Source organism: Mizuhopecten yessoensis, unplaced genomic scaffold (genome assembly GCF_002113885.1).
Source record: "Mizuhopecten yessoensis strain PY_sf001 unplaced genomic scaffold, ASM211388v2 scaffold9501, whole genome shotgun sequence".
Lineage (NCBI taxonomy): Eukaryota > Metazoa > Mollusca > Bivalvia > Pectinida > Pectinidae > Mizuhopecten > Mizuhopecten yessoensis.
The window spans coordinates 4,010-29,063 of NW_018408079.1; the positions used below are offsets into that span (position 1 = coordinate 4,010).

A 25,054-nucleotide genomic window follows, 5' to 3' on the forward strand; every position below is an offset into this window, starting at 1 on the left:
GTTGCGACATCTGAGCAATCCCAGTTTCAATATATTCAATGGTTGACAGTTTATATTTTCCAGATACAAATATTATTGAATCATTATATATCACAGAAAATAATAATTTTCATGCATATATGTACGATTTTGAAAAACTGCCTTTGTGTTACATTTCCCCAGGTATCAATCCATTCAAAAGAAATAATTTACATATTGAAATGGAAGAATTACATGTAGGAAGAATAAACTAATTAGTAAAACCCATGCAATGATGCCAGTTTAGTGGATGATTATATTATATCATCATAATTATTATTCTTGTCATCACAACTGCAGTTCGGGGATCGAGAAAGTTCCCCGCTGCATGTGCCGTAAGATTTTCTTTGGTGCCCTCTACTTGGGAACACAAAAGCGATCAAAAGAAATCTGCAGCATCCATTGAAATATTTGGGATATTTATATTTATATTTCTAACAACCTTTCATTTCCTAGCGACTTGCTTGGCAACACCTCATTTTTGGCTTTAATGCGCAGAACGTTCACACAGATGATGAAGGCAATGAGTTTTGTCCCCAAGCCGNAACTATAAAGTCGGCATCAGATTTGCGCCCTCACACGGAGGAAAATACACCAACATACCCTGTCTCCAACACACATACATACATGTTCATACATGTACTCATACAGACATACACAGAACACATGGAGACACGTCCTTAACTGACCTTAGCTGTTGATAGGAAGTTGGGCACTATACAATCATTCAATCAAGACAAATATGTGACAACAATCTGATCAATTTTCTATATAAAACGTGGTAGAAAGAGTGCAGAGAAGTACCAAACTATCAAATTTAGGTGAATCTGGGAAAAGTCAGTAAAATTAGATATATGTAACCCTTTGCGAGCATAAAATTAGCTTTGATAATTAACAGTCGTGCGTACACTGCCTGGATTCAAGTTGGTGTAAGACAGCTTCTACCACAATACGCTGTGTTATTCCACTCTCAGATCATTGTATAAACACGCAGACTGTTAGATAAATATGAGTTATATACCACACGTGGTATATGACCTTCAAGAGTTTTGATTGGTCGAGAAGATGAACTTTGACAAGCACATGTGTGTATGTTATTTCCGACTGATCATAAGATTGTGGTAGAAACAGATCACACGACTCGTGGTTGTTGAGTATGGTGTTTATTTCACTCTCGTTAGTTAATTTTCAAAAGTTACAGAAAGACACGAGGTTTTGAGGGTCTTTCTGTAACTGTTGAAAATTAACTAACGAGAGTGAAACAAATACCATATTCAACAGCCACTCGTTGTGTAACCTCTATTTATTAAATGATTCAAACAGAGGAGGAATATCACCAAGCCTCCATACAAGCTACACTTTTACTGGGACACGTGATACAGGGAATCGCATTTCTCTTCCAATTCCCAGACTACGCCAGCCATGTTTTCTTAGTACCCCCAATACTTGATGCATTTCGTCGCCTGTTTGTGGAACATTGTATTCCGGGCTGAAATTTATCACTTTCTCTTGTCATTTTAAGGTCGTATACTGTACAAGCGAGCGGTTCGCATACTTCTTTGGTGATCTGACAAGTCATGTTGACTTACTTGGAGTTTCTAGGTTTCTTGTTAGATTTACGAGTATATGAACGGAAACAAAAGAAGCAATATTAGAAATGCACCGCTAAAATGTCTATTTCCGTGTAAAAATAACCAAAGGACATTCATCCGTTGGGACACATATATAAACAATGAAGCAAAAGGTTTGTGAAAATCTGTCTCCGTTACAGAACGTCAAATCTAATCAGGCATTCGTCACCGAGACTTGGCCAGAGACGTACCGTGATTCCGTAGGTGATTTACTTACCAGCCACTAGGGCTGTGACGACTGACGATACTTTGTAGGTCGTCGTCCACTTTCCGGAGGGCGCGAACGTGTACAGTCCCATCAGAACCAGTGACGTAGTTCCTAGCAACATGCCGAGCACGTCCATAGCGCGAACCCCCAACAACCACGCTGCAAGAAACCAAACAAGGTCATTAGAATCAAGTACCCGTAAACAACATGCACTAGTAATAGACTGCCCTGAATACATAATGGAGTAGTTTTACTGATCTGGGTCCACTTACTCAGGCATTGTTAGCTTAACAAATCATTAAGACACAATTTCACAATGAGGCTTTTGAGAAACATCTTCAAAATATATATTTGGATACATACATGCACAATGTGAAGCTTTGAAAAGAAAATGTTGCTAAACTAGTCAGGCTTTCAACGACCTGGTCCTCCGGAATGTCATCCTCGATAGCCAGGGGTTACGCTCACTTTCGCTCTCTACACCCCTGGAATATGTCATAGCTAAATTGAAGGATCGGTGTGCGCCACCTTGTTGATGAGACAAGAAGAATAGTTCGACCCTTTGATGTACATCGAAACAATCTCGCGGTTACGTAACAGTAAAAATTGACAGGCTATGAAGTCGGGCGTCTCTCCTTTGTAATCTTCAAAGGACAGGTATCAGCCTAAGATCGGTCAGGTTTTTTTTACCCGAGACCAATCAAACAGCTATCTTCGTGCCTTCAAATTTGCAATGACATATTCCAGGGGTGCAGAGAGCGAAATGGAGGGTAACCTCTGGATATCGAGGATGCCAGAATGTACAATGTAAATATGTTTTCATGAGATTTGCGTTCATATATCTATTCCTTCATGAATTACAGCTCACGGGTGACAACTCTAACTTAATAAATGCATTTCTGATAAATACTTATTACTGTAACTATTGTAAGGCAGCTTTCTGTACATGGTTGCCGTCAACTCGGTTTCATTCTTATTTTCTATAAGTAAAGGATACTTTGTAAGCTTGTCATATCATATTAAGCTAATTTTAATGAAGTCAGATTCATTTATCAAAAATTAGAAAACACGTATAATACATCAAGAATTGAAAAAAAAAATAGATATAAAACTCACAATTTTTTCATCAAGAATTGAAAAAAATGTATTAGATATAAAACTCACAAGGCAGACAGGACGCGCTGACAAATGTCAACATGGAATTGAGTTATACCACAGTAAAATTACAGCTAGGTTCAGTTTCAGTTCAGTTTCTTTATTTCCGAGAGCCATCCGACTCCTCCGTTAGGTGATAACATGTACCGTTGCACAGTAAATTATGCAAAACCAATCATGACATTATACAATATTGCCAGAACCCCTGCTTTTGATTTTCGCCTGCTTTTTTCCCAGTTTCAGTTCACCATTTTAACAGACACGATACACAAATCTCATCGACTCGGGTTCCATGGAGTCATAAAGTTCAGTTTTTCTTTTGTTCAAACTTTCGTTAATACCACGAACTTAATTAATAGATTCCGTGTCAATACCGACACTTCCTGAATATTCATGAGCCACTGAGTAAAATGTTGCATACCAAAATCAAGTGTCATTATTCAATACTGTCAAGTACTACACTATATCAACTCTATTACCTGTCTAGTTAAGAATAAAAAAAGGAAATTCCATATTTTGAAGACCCGTCATATATGTATATAATAGACGGTAATTATATTACCGAAGGCATTACCTTCGGCTGTCTTTAGCCGAGGGGACTATTGGTTTTATATAATAGCTATATTTTCAATTATAGTATATTAGTCCTATCTTCTTGTAATATGACGTATATGTACATGTAACTGTTCTGTTTCACTTTGTCTTGAAAAAGGAGCGGATCGCTCCGAAAATTTGACAACCTAAAATTGTCCACACTGTTGGAATTACTTCTTTGCCCCATATATAATAGACTGCATATACATGTATATATATAAGGCATGTGGCCATCTCAGGTAAAAATAGCTCGATATGTATGATCCTTCCAGTCTGAGTATCACTAAATCTGGCATTACAACAGGTTGAAATTATATACCAAATTCAAGATAGACACCCGCGGAATACCGGATTGTCATCGTGATATGGCCAGTGGGTGTGACTCGCACTATGTTTCTGCCTGTCATACCTATATTTATAACTCGATCATAAACAGAATGTTGAAGCACGTGTTGGTAAATGACTATACACACATATATATTATGGTCAGTTACGTTGACCATGCGTCATACATGTATACAGTACCTGGTGGATTGATGAAGTCACCGGAACATGAGACGAGGGTAAGGAAATATTTACACCCCACCCACAGTCCATAGTGTCCCACTCTGCCGACGGTGGCCTCGTACGTGATATGCCAGTAAGGTGTAGCTATGGCGATAATGTGGAGGATCCCGCCAAATATCAGGAGGACAATGGCGATCAGGGCGAGCACAGAAAACTTCTTAAAGGAGGCCATCTTGTACGTGTGTGTCGTCTGGTGGAATGTTATGACTGAAGTTTTACTGGAGACATCAGAAGAGGGATGAAGCACAGGTGTGAATCAGAGGACACATTTACCTGTGGAGTCACTCACGCGTGACTATCTTTAATCCTATCGAGAAGACGCCTCGGGCTTTATCATTTGACATGAGTAATAGTACCGCCCTTTTCCTCTCGGACTTTTTGTTGCAAAACATAATACACCGTTTAAAAAAAAGAACCGGACACTCCCTATAGTAACCTTCGGGCAGGATTTAAATGTCGGCCACTATTACCTGTTATCAGTTTGTATTGTNGTTCCATGAACTTATCTTAATAGAGCCTACTTTTAAGGATACATCACTGTCCTGTCTGTCCTAGTGACCATCATGGCGGGAACTCGCCGTTGAATGAGGGTTTCCGGTGCGCGAGTTGTGGCCGCGCGCACCGTTAGGTGATGTAGCGGACGTGTTTACCCGAGTCACAGCACTGTACGAAGGAACACTATTGCCTGAATTGGTGTCAACAGAGGTTGGCGATCGTCGCTCCTTCACCGAGCTTTGTTTGATAATCGGACCATCATACAGCCTCCCATCCACAATAAGCTTGTCCCGCACTAACCGCACATTTTTGCCTTTGCCCCGCAGGTCTCTGACTGTTGGACCAAGTTCCCTGCGACGCTGCTGGATTTCCGTAGGAAATTGTTCATTTATGTAAAAAGTTGAACCCTTCAGCCTACGCGCACATCGCAATACCCCTTCACGATCCTTGTTGTATATGAAACGTGCTACGATAGGTCTACTCTTCCCACCAACGATTCTACCAAAACGATGGACATTTCCAAATTCTATGTACTGTTCAGTAAAATGAAGTATGAGAAAATTATTTGTCTGCTTTTTGTAAATACCTTTGTTATTATACGACACTCTATAAATTTACAAATAAAGATATATACTGATATTTTTTCCAGTTCAGTTTAGATCTGAAACAAAATAAAGACATGCTGAAATAAATACATAATTTTAAGCCATTTGTATGTATTGTTTGAATGTCATATGGTCAGATACAAATCCGACTCATGTTTATTTTAGTCTCTTAAATACAGTATTGTTTTTGTTTATATACATGTAGGTGTGTGCACATGTGTATGTGTATATGCGTGCGTACGTACATGTAGTACCCGTGTGACAAGTGCAATATCCGGCAGCGTTACATTTTCTAATCCATGAGGTCATGTTTTACAATGAGGTAAATATAATATTTTGATCACTGATATATTACGTATGGTACATAAATTATTTGATGATCGTTGAGTTTTACAATTAGACATATATCTATCATGCATAATAATGTGGAGCCTGATTTGTTTGTTTGTTTGATTTTGTTTAACGTCCTATTAACAGCTAAGGTCATTTAAGGACGGCCCCCCTGTGTGCAAGATGCATGCGTGTAGTGTATGTGTGTGTATTTTGGGAGGCTGCGATATGTTCGTGTTTGTCTCCTTGTGATAGCGCGGAACTGATGCCGACTTTATAGTGCTACCTCACTGAAACATACTGCCGAAGACACCAAGCAGGACGCCCCACCCGGTCACATTATACTGACAACGGGCGAACCAGTCGTCCCACTCCTAATTTGCTGAGCGTTAAGCAGGAGTAGAAACTACCATTTTTAAAGACTTTGGTATGTCTCGGCCAGGGGACAGAACCCAAAGCCTTCCTCACAGGGGCGAACGCTCAACAAATGGCCAAAAGTGAGGCATTGTCAAGGGAGACATTAGGAAGAAGAAAGTTATTTAGAAAGGAGAGAAGAGATAAGGTCCCAAATTTAGTCGCCTCTTACGATCATGCAATTGGGGGCAGCAGGTACAATTCTTACGCCCTACCTGCAGGGTTGATGACTCGAACCACGGACAATAATCTTATTAGTCAGTAAATCTATTTCCGTGCTCGAATGTAGCACCATCATTAACAGATGTGGATTTTGCTTAGAAATTAGCATAAAAATACTACCCAACTTTGTTTTCTTAAAAGGAATAAACCGCTAGTAGAACACTTCAGGGTAGCGTTAAACAAACAGGGTGTAAATTACGACTTGTGTGCCCGTGTGACTAGTACAATATCCGGTAGCGTGTGAGCAAGGGGTCCTGATAGATAATACTAATAATATACAACGTTTATATAGCGCCCTATATAAATTGTAAAATTACTCTAAAGCACTTTACAAGATATGGATAATAAAACAAGGGCTTACAATCACCTTTATATATTAGGCAAGAAGATAATCATCGCAATGTACATGTACATGACGTCTTTGCAAAGAGCCTAAAATGCAGACGTGAATAGGTGGATATTGAACTCACCATAGCATTCAACATAACAAGAATGTGATGATTAAAAACTGTATCTGAAACAAATGAAATAAAATACAAGGTCATGTTAAATGTCTACTTTAACATTTAAATCTGTGATATATCTGTTCTTAAGATAAAACTACTGTTTCGTGACTTCTCAATGCCGTATCGCTTTTTAATACATACTTACTAATAAATATGTTGTTTTTTTTGTATATGCGATACGACACAATTGCTCTAACCCATATTAGCCCGCGCCGTATCACACCCCAAAACCCGTATCAGTCCCCGCCGTATCACACCCCAAAACCCGTATCAGCTCACAAAACCTGTATCACACCCCAAAAGCCGTATCACACCCCAAAAACCCGTATCAGCCCGCAAAACCTGTATCACACCCCTTTTGGACATTTTTGGTTTTTCAATATTTCAAAAGAAAAATAGATCATAAGATTGTAGCTTTTATTAGCAAGTGTGTAATAAACAGAATAAAACCCTCGACCAATATCAGCCCTCGGGCTGATATTGCAGTCTCGGGTTGATACTGGGTGTGATATGGAAAAAAGGCATGTATTATTCTCTATATATACAACGGATTAAAATAAATCTTATTGTAGGTATTTACAAAAGAAACTTTGTTTAATTTATAAATGTTCATAAATTGTTTGTGGTATCAATGTTACGTCCATGAAGAAATCTGACATTTGAACATTTTCTTAAAGTTATCACAAGTTTTTAATGTGGTCTTTATATATTGAACATTATTTTGACGAATAGATCTAAATTCCAAACACCAGGTATTATTATTAGTATTAGACATTTCTCCTTTTGAGGCAGACCTACCATGGAGCCAGAGACTGACACTGAGAGTAGTAAAATCAGGGAACATCTCAAAATTATTTTTCATTTCATCTGTATTAAGGATTCCTGTCCCCTGCTTGCGACAAAACACTAGAGACCGATCTTTTAGTGTTCCTTGCCTACAGTTACATCCCCTGATTTTCATTACATGTACAACTGATAAACTTCTCTTTGCTGATCTCACCTTGCTGGGGTTTGTTTCAGATTTTTTTTAAAAAGTACAGTTTATACTCAAAACAAATACTCGGTGCATGCTACCGTTGATGGCAGTAGTAGAGAAATCTGAAAATTCACGCCCCTGGAATGACACATAGAACAGTCATCTAAGAAGAGCATTGTCACGATCGCGTGTATTCTTGTTGTACGTTTCGTGTGTGTCTGTGTTATTTGTGTCGTGTCGTTACTACCTGTATGGCGCAACGGAGGTTGCGTAGTGTAAGTGAGTACGCACGAGCGAGAGCCATGACAGTGCTCGATCAGGCCGTGTCGACGGAATAGATGTTTTTGTTGATAATACGGGCACAGAAACCATACAGACTGTGGTAAGTATTTAATTGGGAGCTGCTAGTAATATATGGTATGTTAATAGTGGGTTATTTTATGTTAACTTGGGTTATGTAACCTTGGAATGTTGTTCATGCATTATTCCAACGTGCGGTCCAATCATGCATATCGTCCCGTGATTTGTAACTGTGTACTATGGTTTTATGTACATTAGTTCAATTGTACTTCCAAATATAAACATGTATATTAGATATTTGGAAGGTATTTAGGTTATTTGTACATTTTATATAACGTTATAAAACTTCAGTGCTAATTGAATTTCATTGTATGGAAGCCCATAGGGAGCGTACGGTTAATTTTCATATAACTTGATAAACACGCTTTGTTGTCTTCCGGTTCCGGATATTAAAGAAACGCTATCTCCGTGATTATGATTCCCCAATGACTTAGCTAGTGAAATGGAAATTAAAATGCACAAATGTGACTTATGTTTCAGCATTTTAGGAAACATTTTACAACAACAATGATTGATATGTTTATATAGGATGTACATTGTGCTTGAGAAAGCCTCTTTTTAGTCACCCCTGGGGGAACAGCAGCGGGGACTATTAATTTTGGTTTCAGTCCCAGATTTTGACCTCTGTTGCCGACCACTGTTTCAGCTTTCGTGTGTTTGCTTCTGTCGCTAATTAAAAGATTTTGGATAACTCAGATATCGATTTAGGAATAGATCTAAGATACAACCAAAAGGTGTTCCGAATTTCAAACTAAAGATGTTCCGAATATGAATCAGTCACCTTTGAGGTACCCGAAGGGGTAGACTGTTATATAATATATTGCTATTGATTGATTGAGATGTTTATGTCTGACCAATGACTATATTGGTAAAATTTCTTTTTAAACCAAATTAAATTTGGAATAAAAAGTTCAGGTAGAAAAGCTCAATAACGTCTCTTTTTCTTTATCATCTATTCACGCAATGACAAAAGAAAACGTCACCTAGCAAACTTGATTTGACATGCCGGGTTTGTGCTTGCCGCCGGCACACTACATTAAAGCATAAGCGCAATTTGGCGGACACAAATAACATTTTGTATCGCTTTGCATTCCTCTGCAGTCCGGCGAAACTTCTAATCGAACGGCAGGTGCCGAACATGCGGGACTTCAGGGACATACGTAATCAGTAGGTAGGTGCCGCCTTCACGGCGGTAAACGGCACGCCTGAATCAAGTTCGTCCAAAGTAAAAAGTTCACGACATTTATGGATTTTTTTTTTTTTTTTTAATTTAAATACCATTTTCAGCCGTCACATTATAATTTCAAAGGGTGATATGTTATAAATAAATGCGCCATCATTCAAACAAATATTTCATCAACATTCATATCCCGCCTGACAACGTTTACAACTTTGGGACACTTTACGACATAACACTTTACGGCAGAACTTGAAATGGAAAACCGGAAGAGTGCAGGGTCATTAAAGGTAAGTAGAACATTGCCATATTCAGAATTTATAATAAAAGCGCCCGACACCGTTTAATGTTATCGTTTCTGCGGTGTGGTGGCAGTGGTGACCACGAGGTACCGACAAACAATACCACGTTTTGCCAGTACAGTTCCACGTGGCGATACTGTACCGGCAAAACACGGCATTGACAATATCATATTTATGTATATCGCTATTGCCAATAATATTCCTGTCAGTGTCCTGTCAAAACGTAAGGACAAATGTGTTTAACAGCACTGTATGTATATATATACACGATATGGCCTGTGTACTGCCATATACTGGTTTTCCAATACATTGTTACACCCCTATAGTCTAACACATGCTTTAATAAACCATGATCACACTAAATATACCAAGCTAAGCATTTTAAGGTAGCTGATATTTTATCATTTCCAGTATACACAAACTGTAATGGAAGGAAGTACTTCAACAGCTGCAGCAATACACTGTAAGTCATTTTGGTTTAATTTCTAAACTTCATGTCAGTGGACTTGTTTCAGGTATGGATTCATTTTGAGCAAGATAAAAAGTGTATTAAGCAAAACTGCATATTTATGCATGTTTTTTAATCGATGATTAATTCTTATGTTTTCCGGACGAACTTCCGGTAATTTTTTGTGTCAGTTTACAGACGATGGCCAAACGTCTAAAATATCTTTGTGTTGTGTCCAGCAGGTCAGGTCACATAGTACATGTAACGAGATATAGCTTGATAAAATGGCTGCGCGGAAATATATAACGGGCGGAAACCAATGACTAGACGATATTGACAAATATTTTTTACTGAGAATTGTAAACTGATAATATGGAGTTAAATTACCACCAATACAATACCAGTACAAACTAGTGATAGGGATTGGAAATTCCTTAATTATCAGCCTTTAGTTTTGGTGAAAATGATTTGCTCCAATATGCATGTTCAGTTCTCTTATATCATTTTTTTCCATTTTAACAGATGAACTATCTTATCCTGGCACTTTGGCATGTTTGAATGTGGAAGGTCTTGAAATTGGGATGAAGAAGCCCAGGGAATGTCACAGAAATAGAAAAAAAATATTACTTGCAGTGTTTGTGTTTTATGGTCATAAAACATGGAACCTTTTCTTTAAGTAAATCAACCACATGCTTTCTTATTATATCTTAGTAGGTTGACATGGTTACCTTAACAGCGTGTATGCATACCTGGTCATTGTTAGACCATTTTGATTGACAGGTGGAAATATGTCAGTTGTAGCTTGGTCAATGATTTATTATACTGAAAATAATCATACAGGAGATGGGGTGACTTTCATGTCCTTTTGACATATTTCTTGTTATTTCTTGTTATTAAATTATCATCTTTGTTGGTTTTTATTTCGTAAATAACCATGTCCCTTGTTCCCCTAGTGGCTATGTCTTTGTCTCCCATCTGTTCATTTTATCTTTATTTCGTATTTTCGAAGTATCTCTTTTTCTTTACAGTATTTTGCGTTATTATCTTTTTTAAGTTAAACTATGTTTTTGCAGTATTTTGGACGTTCTTTCGTTTTACGTTTTTTAGCTTTGGCGTTATTTCGTCTTTTAGCTTTGGCGTTATTTCGTTTTTTCGCTTTGGCGTTATTTCGTTTTTTAGCTTTGGCGTTATTTCGTCTTTTCCCTCTGGCTTTATTTCGTCTTTTAGCTTTGGGGTTATTTCGGCTTTGGGGTTATTTCGTCTTTTAGCTTTGGCGTTATTTCGTCTTTTCGCTTTGGCGTTATTTCGTTTTTAGCTTTGGCGTTATTTCGTCTTTTAGCTTTAGCGTTATTTCCGTCTTTTAGCTTTGGCGTTATTTCGTCTTTTCGCTTTGGCGTTATTTCGTCTTTTCACTCTGGCGTTATTTCGTCTTTTCGCTCTGGCGTTATTTCGTCTTCTAGCTTTGGCGTCATTTCGTCTTTTCGCTTTGGCGTTATTTCGTCTTTAAGCTTTGGCGTTATTTTGTCTTTTAGATTTGGCGTTTTTTCGTCTTTTCGCTTTGGCGTTATTTTGTTTTGTAGCTTTGGCGTTATTTCGTCTTTTCGCTTTGGCGTTATTTCGTCTTTTCGCTTTGGCGTTATTTCGTCTTTTCGCGCTGGCGTTATTTCGTCTTTTCGCTCTAGCGTTATTTCGTCTTTTCGCTTTGCCGTTATTTCGTCTTTTCGCTCTGGCGTTATTTCGTTGTGTAGCTTTGGCGTTTTTTCGTTTTGTAGCTTTGGCGTTATTTTGTTATTTAGCTTTGGCGTTACTTCGTCTTTTCGCTTTGGCGTTATTTCGTATTTTCGCTCTGGCGTTATTTCGTCTTTTAGCTTTGACGTTATTTCGTCTTTTAGCTTTGACGTTATTTCGTGTTTTCGCTTTGGCGTCATTACGTCTTTTCGTTATTTCACTCTTCGTCTTTTCTTCTTTCAGCTTCGGCATTATTTCGTCTTTTCGCTTTGTCTATGTTTCGTCTCTTCGTTACTTCGTATTTTCGTTTTGCTTTGAGCTTGCTGTCAAATCCCTATTAATCTATTACAGTTTTTATATTATTGTTGTTGTTATAATAATTACACCGCTTTATCACGTAGTCGGTCTCAACGTGGTTCACAAATTATTATCCGTTATTATAGGGCCTTTGCAAACAGCCAATATCTTCTTTAACTCCATTGGAGCATACAGCAGGTATTGCCATTTTGGCGCTCACAGCTAACATTCAATAGTTCTTGCATTGCCCAACCACGTACTCATTTACAGCTGAGTAGACTGGAACAATCGGAGTAAAGTATCTTGTTCAAAGATACAACACAGTCCCGTGACGTGACTCGAACCCGCAACCGTTCGGTCACGAGCCCGGCGCCCTACCACTAGACTACAATGTCAGTAATTATTGAATAGAATAATGTTTAAATTGAACTTACGCGATAAATATACATTATCGATTTAGTTTAAAACAGAACGTTATCTATTATATTGCGTTGTTTTTTTTAGAGAATTTTCCTGAATTGAGCAATGTGCTGAACTACAGTTTAAATAAGGTAAAAATATTTTTCATGATTGGTATTTAATGTGGTTTTCAAATAGGCATAGTGTATGTTACTGATAGATTAGAAGATACGTATTGTTATGAAATTTGAATTTAGATATAACATATATGTTAAATTTAAATTGCTTTGAAGCTTTTCCTCGATATAAATGAATGGGTGTTGGTTGTACCTTGTAATTAAATAATACCTGACAATGCTTGACAAAGGAAACAGATATTTTCGAAAGCTCGCAAATTCAATTTTGAATTCCTGTTTGTGTTCAAAACAAACACGAACATAGCCTTTTTATACATACCAAACTGATGAATCTGTTTACCCAATACTTGGTTTATTGAATTAAATGATTAATAAATTATAGCTGAATATGACCAATGACATGAAATGAAGAAGAATTGTAGCGGAATTTAAAATAAAAGATAAAAAAATGACATATACGACTAAAAAAAATATGCTGATTGATCAATTCAAGTTATTCGAATAGATAACAGAAAACATGTTTGGAATTGCTTAAAACCTTTGTATTTGATTGATTTGTTTAAGTCTTTATATAGGTAGCGCTCTACGTGCATTGCCTCCGCTTTGGCGTTATTTCGCTTTGTCGCTTTGGCGTTATTTCGCTTTGGCGGGTTTTCGCGTTCCGGTTTGTGATGCGCATGCGCAAGGTGAAGGAACGTCAGCTTTATATTGGAAGGAGATTTCTTTGCTGAATGTTAGTGTTTCCATGTTGATTCTTAAATGTCATCATATCAATCCATATACTAGATAATACACTGCCCATTTTCACTTTTCATGTGCCATTGACTGAGATTTATGTCTCATGATTCTCAACCATCTATGATGTTATAGCCAAACATGTAAATAATGTACCAAAACAGAAACGTGACCAAAATGAAAATATACGTTACATATTTTCCAAGTGATGTGACCCTTTATTTCACATTTCTCGCGCATTTTAAAATAGCTTTTCAATTATTAATCCTTTAAAATTAATCTATAACTCTTTTAACATAATCTACAGTAACGTACAAAACTTTTCCGTTACAATGCATCCATGTCTCTGGATTTCTTAAGATTTGAAGATGTTCCTCTTGAAAACTGAACCAGTTGATGCAAGTACAGCTTGTGAAAGGTCTCACAACAAAACAAAACTGGAGTCTAGAGTATCTTTGTATAAGCAACACTATAAAAACCATTTACAACGTTCTGGTTGAGTGACGAAACTTTTTACGTCAACAAAATTAAAGTCACTGAGTATTCGCGTTAGATTTTACACATTGTACAGCATCGTTATACTTCGGTTTTATCATGTTAGTAATATGAAATTAGTATGAGTACTGTTTTAGTAGAGAGACACAGGTCACGTAAACGTATCTGTTGAAATTTTAACGGACAAACCAGGATTGTGTAGTTGCATGCGGGATTCTATATATATTCTAACGGAATCAATTTTTATTGATTTATATGCATTTAGTCAATACATGTACGAAGATAACTTGTATCCAGCGATAATAATTAAGTGTCTGTTTATGGGTGTGAAAAGGAGTAACTTATCCGGCAAGACATTTTGCGAATATCCATAACGTAGCTTAAATTATTAATGTTTAACTAGATTAATTAAGTTTTGTTTAGACATAGTTTCTAAGTAAAATTAAATTATGAAGGCAAAACCATGAATTTTAACTAAAATAAAAAAAATGCAAAGCTTTTGGTATCAGAACAAGTGGCGCAACAACAATGATTAGAGTATTCTTGCATGTTCATGTACAAAACATGCTCTGATGACAATATTATGAATGAATATATCAAACATTCTGTTACGAAAATGACTGATTTGTATGTCAAATTGTTTAATATTATTTTCAATAGTGGGAAATTCCCATCAAAATGGCTGACCGGTACTATTGTTCCTATTTTTAAAAATAAAGGTTCACCTATGGAACCTAAAAATTATAAACCAATTACGATTGTTAGTTGTTTAGGGAGGTTGTTCACTAGTATATTAAATGAAAGACTACAGAAATACTCAGAGAAGGTCAGCTTGATATGTGAAAATCAGACAGGGTTTCGTAAAAAATATTCAACTACTGATAACATTTTTGTACTTTACTCTTTGATAAATCTGACTCAGATGATGAAAAGTAAATTATATTGTGTATTTTTTGACTTTCGAAAAGCCTTTGATAAAGTATGGCGCAATTGCTTGTGGAACAAGATGTTAATGAGTGGAATTAATTGGAAAATGTTAACAATTATTTTTAACATGTATCAAGGCATTAAGTCAAATATATCTTTTAATGGTGAATGTTCTGGTTATTTTCCATGTGAAAATGGACTTGAACGATCTAGAAGAGTTTATGGTCCAAAATAACGTTCAGGGTTTGACAAACCTTAGTACTAAGTTAGAAAATAATCTACATGTACATACATAAAGCTTTTTATTTTACTATATGCTGATGATACACTTCTTTTCTCAGACTGTCCAGACTTGCAACTACAATTAAATGTATTCAGTGAATACTGTAAACAGTGGAAATTAAAGGTTAATATCGGAAAAAACTAAATGTATAGTGTTTAGTAAAGGACGTAAAAACAATAGAAATGTATTTTTATTTAATAATGGGGTGATAGAGTTAGCGGACAATTTTACCTATTTGGGTACAGCATTTAGTCAAACTGATTCATTCAATGAACCGAAAAAACACAATATTAAAAAGGCTACTATAGCAATGTATGACGTTATAAAGAAAGGTAGACTACATAACTTATCTGTTCATTGTATATATGATTTATTTGACAAGATTGTAAAACCCATACTGTTGTATGGTTGTGACGTTTGGGGTCTTACTGACCTTAAGGTAATTGAACGTGTACATTTAAAGTTCTGTAAATTATTACTAGGGTTAAAAAGTAGCACCCTAGTTATATGGTATATGGAGAACTAGGTACTAGTCCACTTGAATTAACAGTAAAAATAAGAATAATATCATATTGGTCACAATTGACTAATTCTAAAGAAAATAAAATAAATATTATATTGTATAAACTTCTTTGCCATCAACATAATGTTGATGATAAACTGGTTCCATATATAAGCTTTATCAAACGTATTTTAAATGAATGTGGTATGAGTTACCTATGGAATGTCCAATATACTTCAGAATGTAATATCACATGGCTAAAGCATGTTATTAAACAAAGATTGTACGACCAGTATTTACAGAAATGGCAGAGTGATGTACACACTTCATCAAAAGCTACATGTTATAGGATTTTTAAAAATAATTGTCATTTTGAAAATTACTTAGATATTTTAAGTGATACAGATAGAGTTACATTTTGTAAATTTAAGACTACTAATCACAAATTTATTGTTGAAAACGGCAGATGGCATAATATAGAGTATAATGAAAGAAAATGTCCACACTGTAACAGTCAGCAAATTGGTGACGAATTCCATTACTTGCTTGAGTGTCCGTCACTATCTGGGTTTCGAACTTTATATATAGACAAATATTTTTGGACGAGACCAAAAGTAATTAAGTTTTATGAATTAATGAAAACTTCTAATATAAAAACACTGAAGAAACTTTGTACTTTAATCAGAATAATTAATAACAATATTTGACCTCCTCCATATAAATGTGTATATATTATGAAACAGTACTGTGTACTACCGACTACGAACACTACAATTACTATACAATCTGATTAAAATCATGTTATATATTATATTGTGAATATGTTTCTCTATACATTGTATAGTGAAAGAGAATAAAGTTGAATTGAATTGAAATTGTACACTTTATGAAAGATTACCGTAACTTTTCTTTCAAAAAAATGTTTAATGTTTAGGCCTAAACAGTGAAATAAAGCTTCCGAAGGCGCTATGGTACTCATGATAAATGATCACTTGCTACGATTACCTTTACAGTTCATCTATTACGCTTTAAATGAAAGAAACGCAGAGTCAAACAGGTTGAATCATTAATGATTATATATATTGAAGTCAAAGTATTGGGTAATTGAGAATACTCCCTTATTTTGTTATATATATGGCCACCAGCCCACACCTTGGATTTTGTCATTTGAATTTTGCTTTTGCTATATCTCCAGAAATACAGAAATTTCATATGTACATACAGTACCGACCATGAAGTACTATATTTTCACCTCATATCAAGTACTTCCAACGTATCCAGGTGAACGATAAAGGCCCTCTGGGCCTCTTTTTTAATTCTGAGATCTGATAATCTCAATTGAAAACTCAAAATATACCAGTGCTAACTCTCTGCATCGGATGCGCTGTTATTTTTGTTTTCTATATATATGATTAAGTTACATCCAAGGCATCTTTTAATGAAAAATTTACAATGTTCATGAAATAAAAGATCCATATCATCCATTTGGCCATGGAGAGAAACCCTTCCCAATTAATCTATCTTCTGAGTTAAATCCAATTAGAGATGGTCGATGAAAGGATTTCAAATAAGTTCTATGAGAGTTTGTTAGTTGTTTTCATTATCTTAAGAAATGACAGAAACTGCAACAATAAGCAAGGGGTGTTGTATTCCAGTGGGCCTCCTGTTACCGCAGAGGCAGAGATAAACGTACTTGCCGATGTCCTTTATGCTACTCGCTGATACAATATACACCCTACACAATAGGAGAAAATGAATGAAATACAACAGAAAAACAGAGACTAGTGCTGCACCACTTCGACTTTTAAGAAGTTTAAGTTTTCCGAGCATCCACAGAAAAAAATACGTGCAATGTGCCAGATGTCATAGATGGTTGAGAATCATGCGACATAATCTCGGTCAATGGCACATGAAACGTGAAAATGGGCAGTGTATTATCTAGTATATGGATTGATATGATGACATTTAAGAATCAACATGGAAACACTAACATTCAGCAAAGAAATCTCCTTCCAATATATAGATGGCGTTCCTTCACCTTGCGCATGCGCATCACAAACCGGAACGCGAAAACCCGCCAAAGCGAAATAACGCTAAAGCGACAAAGCGAAATAACGCCAAAGCGGAGGCAATGCACGTAGAGCGCTACCTATATAAAGACTTAAACAAATCAATCAAATACAACGTTTTTAAAGCAATTCCGAACATGTTTTCTGTTATCTGTTCGAATAACTTGAATTGATCAATCAGCATATTTTTTTTAGTCCTATGTAAGTCATTTTTTTTATTTATTTATTTTGAATTCCGCTACAATTCTTCTTCATTTCATCTCATTGGTCATATTCAGCTATAATTTATTAATCATGTAATTCAATAAACTAAGTATTCGTAAACAGATTCATCAGTTTGTTATGTATAAAAAGGCTATGTTCTTGTTTGCTTTGAACACAAACAGGAATTTAAAATTGAATTTGCGAGCTTTCGAAAACATCTGTTTCCTTTGTCAAGCATTGTCAGGTATTATTTAATTACAGGGTACAACCAACACCCATTCATTTATATCGAGAAAAGCTTCAAAGCAATTTAAATTTAACATATATGTTAATGGGTATCTAACTTCAAATTTCATAACAATTCGTATCTTCTAATCTATCAGTAACATACACTATGCCTATTTGAAAACCACATTAAATACCTGTCATGAAAAATGTTTTTGCCTTATTTAAACTGTAGTTCAGCACATTGCTCAATTCAGGAAAATTCTCTAAAAAAAACAACGCAATATCATAGATAACGTTCTGTTTTAAACTAAAACGATAATGTATATTTATCGCGTAAGTTCAATTTAAACATTATTCTATTCAATAATTACTGACATTGTAGTCTAGTGGTAGGGCGTCGGCCTCGTGACCGAACGGTTGCGGGTTCGAGTCACGTCACGTCACGGTACTGTGTTGTATCTTTGAACAATATACTTTACTCCGATTGTTCCAGTCTACTCATTATTATTACAACAACAATAATATAAAAAAAACTGTAATAGATAAATAGGGATTTGACAGCAAGCTCAAAGTAAAACGAAAAGACGAAGTAACAAAGAGACGAAACATAGACAAAGCGAAAAGACGAAATAATGCCAAAGCTAAAAGAAGAAAAGGCGAAAAGCGAAATAACAAAAAGACGTAATAAGAAAAAGACGTAATGACGCCAAAGCGAAAAGACGAAATAACGCCAAAGCTAAAAGACGAAATAACGCCAAAACGAAAAGACGAAATAACTCCAAAATTAAAAACGAAATAACGCCAAAGCTAAAAGACGAAATAACGCCAAAGCTAAAAGACGAAATAACGCCAAAGCTTAAAAACGAAATAACGCCAGAGCAAAAAGACGAAATAACGCCAAATCTAAAAAACGAAATAACGCCAAAGCGAAAAGACGAAATAACGACGAAATAAAAACCAACAAAGATGATAATTTAATAACAAAAAAAATAAAATAAAAGCTTTCTCAAGTACAATGTACATCCTATAAACAAAAGGAATAAAAATAACGCAAACTTATGATGCATTATACCATAACTAACTTTTAAATGTATCCTTTCAATTCTTTCAGGAAATAAAGAAATGTTCTTATATATTTTTTAAATATTCTAATTCCCCAACATATTTTTTAAAATATATACCAAACGTTTTTGGGTCATACTGTAACACATTTATTTTAAAAGATTGGTTAATGGAGAATACTAGATCGAGCTAAATTGTCGACTTCAAACTGCTATGACTTTAACTTATACAACCATGCCGATATTTAGAACCGGTATTTTCTCGAATATGATGAGACACTCATGAGGAAAATACGTACCCGTGAATTCACAATACTCAACAAGAAAAGAAGAAAAAAATGGCATATTGCGAAATACTTGCCCAGTTAAATCCTACGGCATTGAAATCGATAGGTCTACATCCCTAATTTGAAATCCTTTATTTCAGATATTCGCGGAAAACTACATAAAGGAATTTCTTGTTAACATTCAGTCAGTGGCTTCGAAAAAGACTACGTCATAGGGCGTGGAGAAATGTTCAGATTTGTTATAACAGTTTCTTAAGGTCATAGGAGTGTATTGCTAAACGGAAGTAGGAAGTACATCCCTAGTTGAAAATCCAATGTAGGGAGACAGTATCACAATTTCTGCATATTCTAATGTTTAATATTAAACTGATGAATATTGTATGCTTATCATTGACAGAACAGTGTGTTCTTTCAATATTTAAGTATTGCAAAGCAATCCAGTCATTAATTCAGTTGTTTTTTGATCAATGAGTCACATGCGTCCATTTTTCTGTACTTCAGGAAACCGGCTACCTATTTCACTACTGTGAAGTTTTCCAAGAACGATAACTCATTGCATGCAGTTACTATGTGTATATGGTTTTATTATAAAATGTCAATTTTTAATCGTTTATAGATGATTAATTTTATACAATTTCAGCATTTATGAAATTAATATACATTAATGCAATACTAATCTATGTTAGTATCATTTTTAATGACATTATTTTGCAAAAGAAAATGTGTGTTTTCAAAATTCAATCCTTTTTACATAAATTTCCATTTAAAATCCTTAAAATTCTGACAACCTATTTTTTTGTGGCAGATTTTTTTTCTTTACTTCAAAGCAATATAACTACAAAATTTGAATAAATTCTACTGAGAAATGGCGACACAATCCTATTACCTTAACTAAATTACATTTGAGTTTTATTATTTAAAGAATATAGCATGACCCTCAAGTTCGACAGTAAACTGTAGCAGGTGAAACAAATTCAGACCGAGACTCGAACCCGGATCTACCATAAAAATATGGTTACTCTTTCTTGAGATACCTGACTTTAAAATTATCTAAGTACGTACACTCAATTTAAGATTATTTTCATATCATTAAAGTAGACCTAGTTCTAACCTTTCAGAAATTGAGAACATTTTACGCCGAGTGCCCGCCTTAAATTAAGTAAAAACGACTAGCAGCCAGAATGACTGAAGGCTAATCTAGACAGCACAATACATGTTCTATGCAGAGTATCACAACAGCAAGAAAGCGTCTCCTGGGCGATATTGGGGGAACAATTGTCGGAGATATAGAGTTCAATGCAGCAAATAATATCATTTTTTGGGTTTAGGTTCCGGAATTCAGGAAATGAAACTTAAACAGACTCAAATTCCCTCCTCGTCCTCCTCAGTCGTTGATGTCGTTGACGACTCCATGCTAAACGAGTGCTACCTCTATTATAGTTGTATACAGTTTAAATATATTTATGTGTAAAAACAGGATAACATTTTACAAATTTTACAAAAAGAAAACTCGGTACTTGACTCTCATATAGACATCGCATACACCTGTGCCCCCCACTCAATTTTACAAAAAGAAAACTCGGTACTTGACTCTCATATAGACATCGCATACACCTGTGCCCCCCACTCCGGCTTTTTCCGGTTATGTATGCGTCAGACTCAATCGTGACATTGTCATTTATCTATGTAGAATGCTATCATTCATAAATATATTACGTAGGAAAACTGTAAAACAATGTAGCTATTTTTTTCTCGTCCTATTACGCGCGTTTCTCATCGGCTTATTTTCTATTTTTTCCAGTAATATCGGCGCCCTCTCCTAAAATATATACAGAGCACGTACACCATATTTATAACACATGGGTATAACTATGCAGAATGTAATGACATTATTTCATTATCGGAAAAATAACATAGAAAAGAACAAATCTAAACTATTATCAACGACAAAATTCATCGTATAAACAACCTCCTATTCTATATAGTATACATATACGTGTAATCACGTACATATTTCTTATTGTTCAGCCAATAACAATAGTACATTCTGTTGGTTGGAATACATACATTATTTAACAATGATAAACTTATTAATCATTGTTGTTGTAAAATGTTTCCTAAAATGCTGAAACATAAGTCATATTTGTGCATTTTAATTTCCGTTTCACTAGCTAAGTCATTGGGGTATCATAATCACGGAGATAGCGTTTCTTTAATATCCAGAACCGGAAGGCAACAAAGCGAAAAGACGAAATAACGCCAAAGCGAAAAGACGAAACAACGCCAAAGCGCCAAAGCGAACAGACGAAAAGACGAAAAAGCGCCAAAGCTAAATAACGAAATAACGCCAAAAGGAGGGAGAAAAGACGCCATTTCATCTCCGCTTTGGCGTCATTTTCACAAAGCGAACAGACGAAAAGACGAAAAAGCGCCAAAGCTTTGGCGTTATTTCGTCTTTTCGTTTGGCGCTTTGGCGTTATTTCGTTATTTCGTTATTTCGCTTGGCGCTATTTTGCGGGCGACAAAGCGAAAAGACGAAATGTCATATATCAGCCACCATACTTTGGCGTTATTTTCACTTCGGTTTCGCTTTATTTCGTTATTTCGTTTTGGCGGGATTTTCGTCTTTTCGTTATTTAGCTTTGGCGCTTTGGCGTTATTTCGTTATTTCGCTTGGCGTTATTTTGCGGGCGACAAAGCGAAAAGACGAAATGTCATATATCAGCCACCATACGTTTCAGCTGTTTTTGTTTACTCTTCAACACCTATCTCACCTGCGCGAACAGAGGGCTCGTTATAATTGCATGCCCGTAATTATATCGACGCAGCTGACGGTCAAAACTGGACATCATACCTCGGAGACTGTTTGGTTCATATTTGGAACTGTCTACTTTTCGCACACTCATAAAAACTCGGGAAAGCAGCGGGGATAGTTCGGGAGGGGGATGCTTTGTATGCTACGGGATTCGTTCATTTCTGGAGTTTTAAAAAATGCAGTCAATATCTTCAGGTCTGCTGAAGTTATTATCAGAGTGTTCTTGTTTGACAGTTCTGCAATAAATGTGCCAATGTCCGTTTGCTGAACAGAAACAAACCGCTGTGTTTGATGTGTTTCATTGGATGTCGTCTGCTGTAGGGGCTGGGGTGGGGTTGTACCACTGTCTGGGGTATCAACTCTAACCGATCATGCGGTAAATGAACCTCTACGTCAGTTCCATGTACTAAAACATTGTAAAATGTGTCAAACCCGCTCGGAACAACTTCTTTCACAGTGCCTCTGCCTCTGCCATCAATTGATACAGTATCTCCGGTAACTAAGTCAGCCATTTTGTTTACAAACGTAAAAGTTGTAGTGCGTAGGAATATGACCCGATTCCCACGGTGACTTGACAGGACTCATGTGCATGTTTATTGTATGTGTGCTATATGGTTTTATTGAACGGCTATATTACACGGAAAAAGCCTGTATCATATAATAAATATATATAAATATTTACTTCTGAAGTCAGGTTTAGATGGGATAGCATCGTTCTACAGTGAATAGCCATTTCTCCGTGTAAATATGTTTAATGGTAAACTTTTATTCCGTTGGGATGCCCAATATTATTCACTTTCGTCATACGCATTTTCTGTATGAAAGAGTAACAGTAAATCGATCACTTTAAAGGTTTATGCCACAAGAATTAGAAAACAGTAACAAGACATCGATAAAGCACTCCACTCCCCTCCCCAAAGTACTCTAAAACTAGGTGACAACACTCCACTCCCCAAAGTACTCTAAAGCTAGGTGACTTAACACTCCCCTCCCCAAAGTACTCTAAAACTAGGTGACTAAACACTCCCATTCCCCAAAGTACTCTAAAACTAGGTGCGCTGATTGCCTTTCATATTTTTTTCTCATTAAAACTCATTTTTTTATAATTTGTTTTCAAAAACGATCTCACTGATTTAAGCTTAAGTCCAAATGATATTTCAAAAAATTCTGATATTGAGGAAACACTAAACGTTTTAATGAAATTCAATTTCAGAGCTTTGAAACACTGTCTGCTTCGTGGAATGTCTTCAAACTTAACTTACTATTTGTGATTTTAGCATAGCTTTTGTCCATAGACAATAATTTTCCGTTTAGGACATGAATTGCTATATTCAGGAAGGACGTTTATCTAAAGTTTATTTGTTTAAATGCACGATGTACTTGACTAAAAGGTTTGATTTCGTGTTAACTTACTGCTGGCGAGTTTCAAAAAGAAACAACAACTCACCGCTTTAGAACAATAATGTCTTTATTCTGCTGACGACGATTTTCAACAAACTAAATAAACTTCGTTTGCAATAAACTATTCGATGGTTTGTAGATATTCCGTAGAAAAGTTCCATTGGGAAAATTTGTAATGGCATAGAAAATCTAAACGATAAACGGATGGTTACCATTTTTTCCAATACGGTATTGTTCACAGTACAAGTGTTCCTTGACCATAACTTTCACTATTTCGTTTTTGTACTGCTACCTCGTCTATACTTTCCAGGTCTGAATTATCCTATAGATCAGTCCTTACTATAGCTTGTTGAGCAGTTCTTGCAACAGGTGTATGCTGTTATCGATCCTTTCGTTGTCGCCACCGTTTCTATTATCCCGTTCCATTGCCCGTTCCATATATGTAGGGCTGTCGCCATCCATAACAGAGGTATTAATTCTGTCCTGGTCCTTTTTTTCTATCCTGGTCAAAGTTTTCATCGCTATCATCGTGGATTTGTTGCCTTTCATCATCTCTAACGTCTCTTCTCTGGTCCCTATATGTATCCTGGTCTACAACTTCACCTTTTACATCACGTTTGTATGGTACACCACCAATATGTCTACTCAAGATTCCATCACTAGCCCTGTTTACCTCTCTTGTGTTGTCCCAATCTGATTCCTAGGCCTCATTTTTAACCCTGATCCGATCATTTCCCCTAGCAACTTCCCAATATTTCGCTACGTCCTCACTCCTAGTCGTCTTCCAATATTTTGCTTTGTCCAAGTCCATAGCCCGCTGCCCATCTCTAGCCATGTGCCCACCTTTAGCCATGTCCCAATACCTTGCCATGTCCCTATCTTTAGCCATGTCCCTATCTCTTAGCATGTCCTCACCTTTAACCATGTTCAAATATGTAGCCATGTCCATTCCTTTAACCATGTTTAAATATCTAACCATCTCCCCACCTTTAATCATGTCCAAATATGTAGTCATGTCTCCACCTTTAGCCATGTTGAAATCTTTAGCCATGTCCCTACCTTTCACCATGTTCCAATATGTAGCCATGTCCCCACCTTTAGCCATGTTCCAATATGTAGTCATGTCTCCACCTTTAGCCATGTTGAAATCTTTAGCCATGTCCCCACCTTTAGCCATGTTCCAATCTCTAGCCATGTCCAAATTTCGAACCATTTCCCAATTTTTAGTAATTTTCAAGTCGTTAACCATATCCAAATCTTCAACCATCTTCCATTCTTTAGTCAGGTACCATGCCCCTATCCTTTGCCCTGTCACTATCTTTAGACGTCTTCCAAACTCTAGGCATATACTAATTTTTAGCCCTGTTCCAATCTCTAGCTATGTCCCAATCGTTAATTCTGTCCCCTTTAAGCATAACCCCATCTCTAGCCCTATCCTCATTATTAGTAATGCCAAAATCGTAAGCCCTGTCCCAATC

The 25,054-nt window shown here is 36.1% G+C and overlaps 3 protein-coding genes across 3 annotated transcripts; all 3 read right to left on the reverse strand.

The window, feature by feature from the left end:
- Positions 1-1,846: 1,846 nt before the first annotated feature.
- Positions 1,847-4,560, reverse strand: LOC110458223. The gene is made up of 2 exons (XM_021509837.1): positions 4,132-4,560; positions 1,847-2,016 (listed from the first exon to the last, which is right to left on the reverse strand). Exons 1-2 carry the CDS (start codon positions 4,343-4,345, stop codon positions 1,859-1,861), a joined length of 372 nt encoding a protein of 123 aa, XP_021365512.1. The 5' UTR covers positions 4,346-4,560; the 3' UTR covers positions 1,847-1,858.
- A 164-nt stretch (positions 4,561-4,724) lies between these two features.
- On the reverse strand, positions 4,725-24,104 carry LOC110458221. The gene is made up of 3 exons (XM_021509833.1): positions 23,917-24,104; positions 22,135-22,222; positions 4,725-5,201 (listed from the first exon to the last, which is right to left on the reverse strand). The coding sequence occupies exons 1-3, from the start codon at positions 24,102-24,104 to the stop codon at positions 4,725-4,727; spliced, it is 753 nt and encodes a 250-aa protein (XP_021365508.1).
- Positions 24,105-24,276: 172 nt separating this feature from the next.
- On the reverse strand, positions 24,277-24,843 carry LOC110458196. Its single transcript, XM_021509799.1, has one exon. The coding sequence runs from the start codon at positions 24,841-24,843 to the stop codon at positions 24,277-24,279; it is 567 nt and encodes a 188-aa protein (XP_021365474.1).
- Positions 24,844-25,054: the final 211 nt, after the last annotated feature.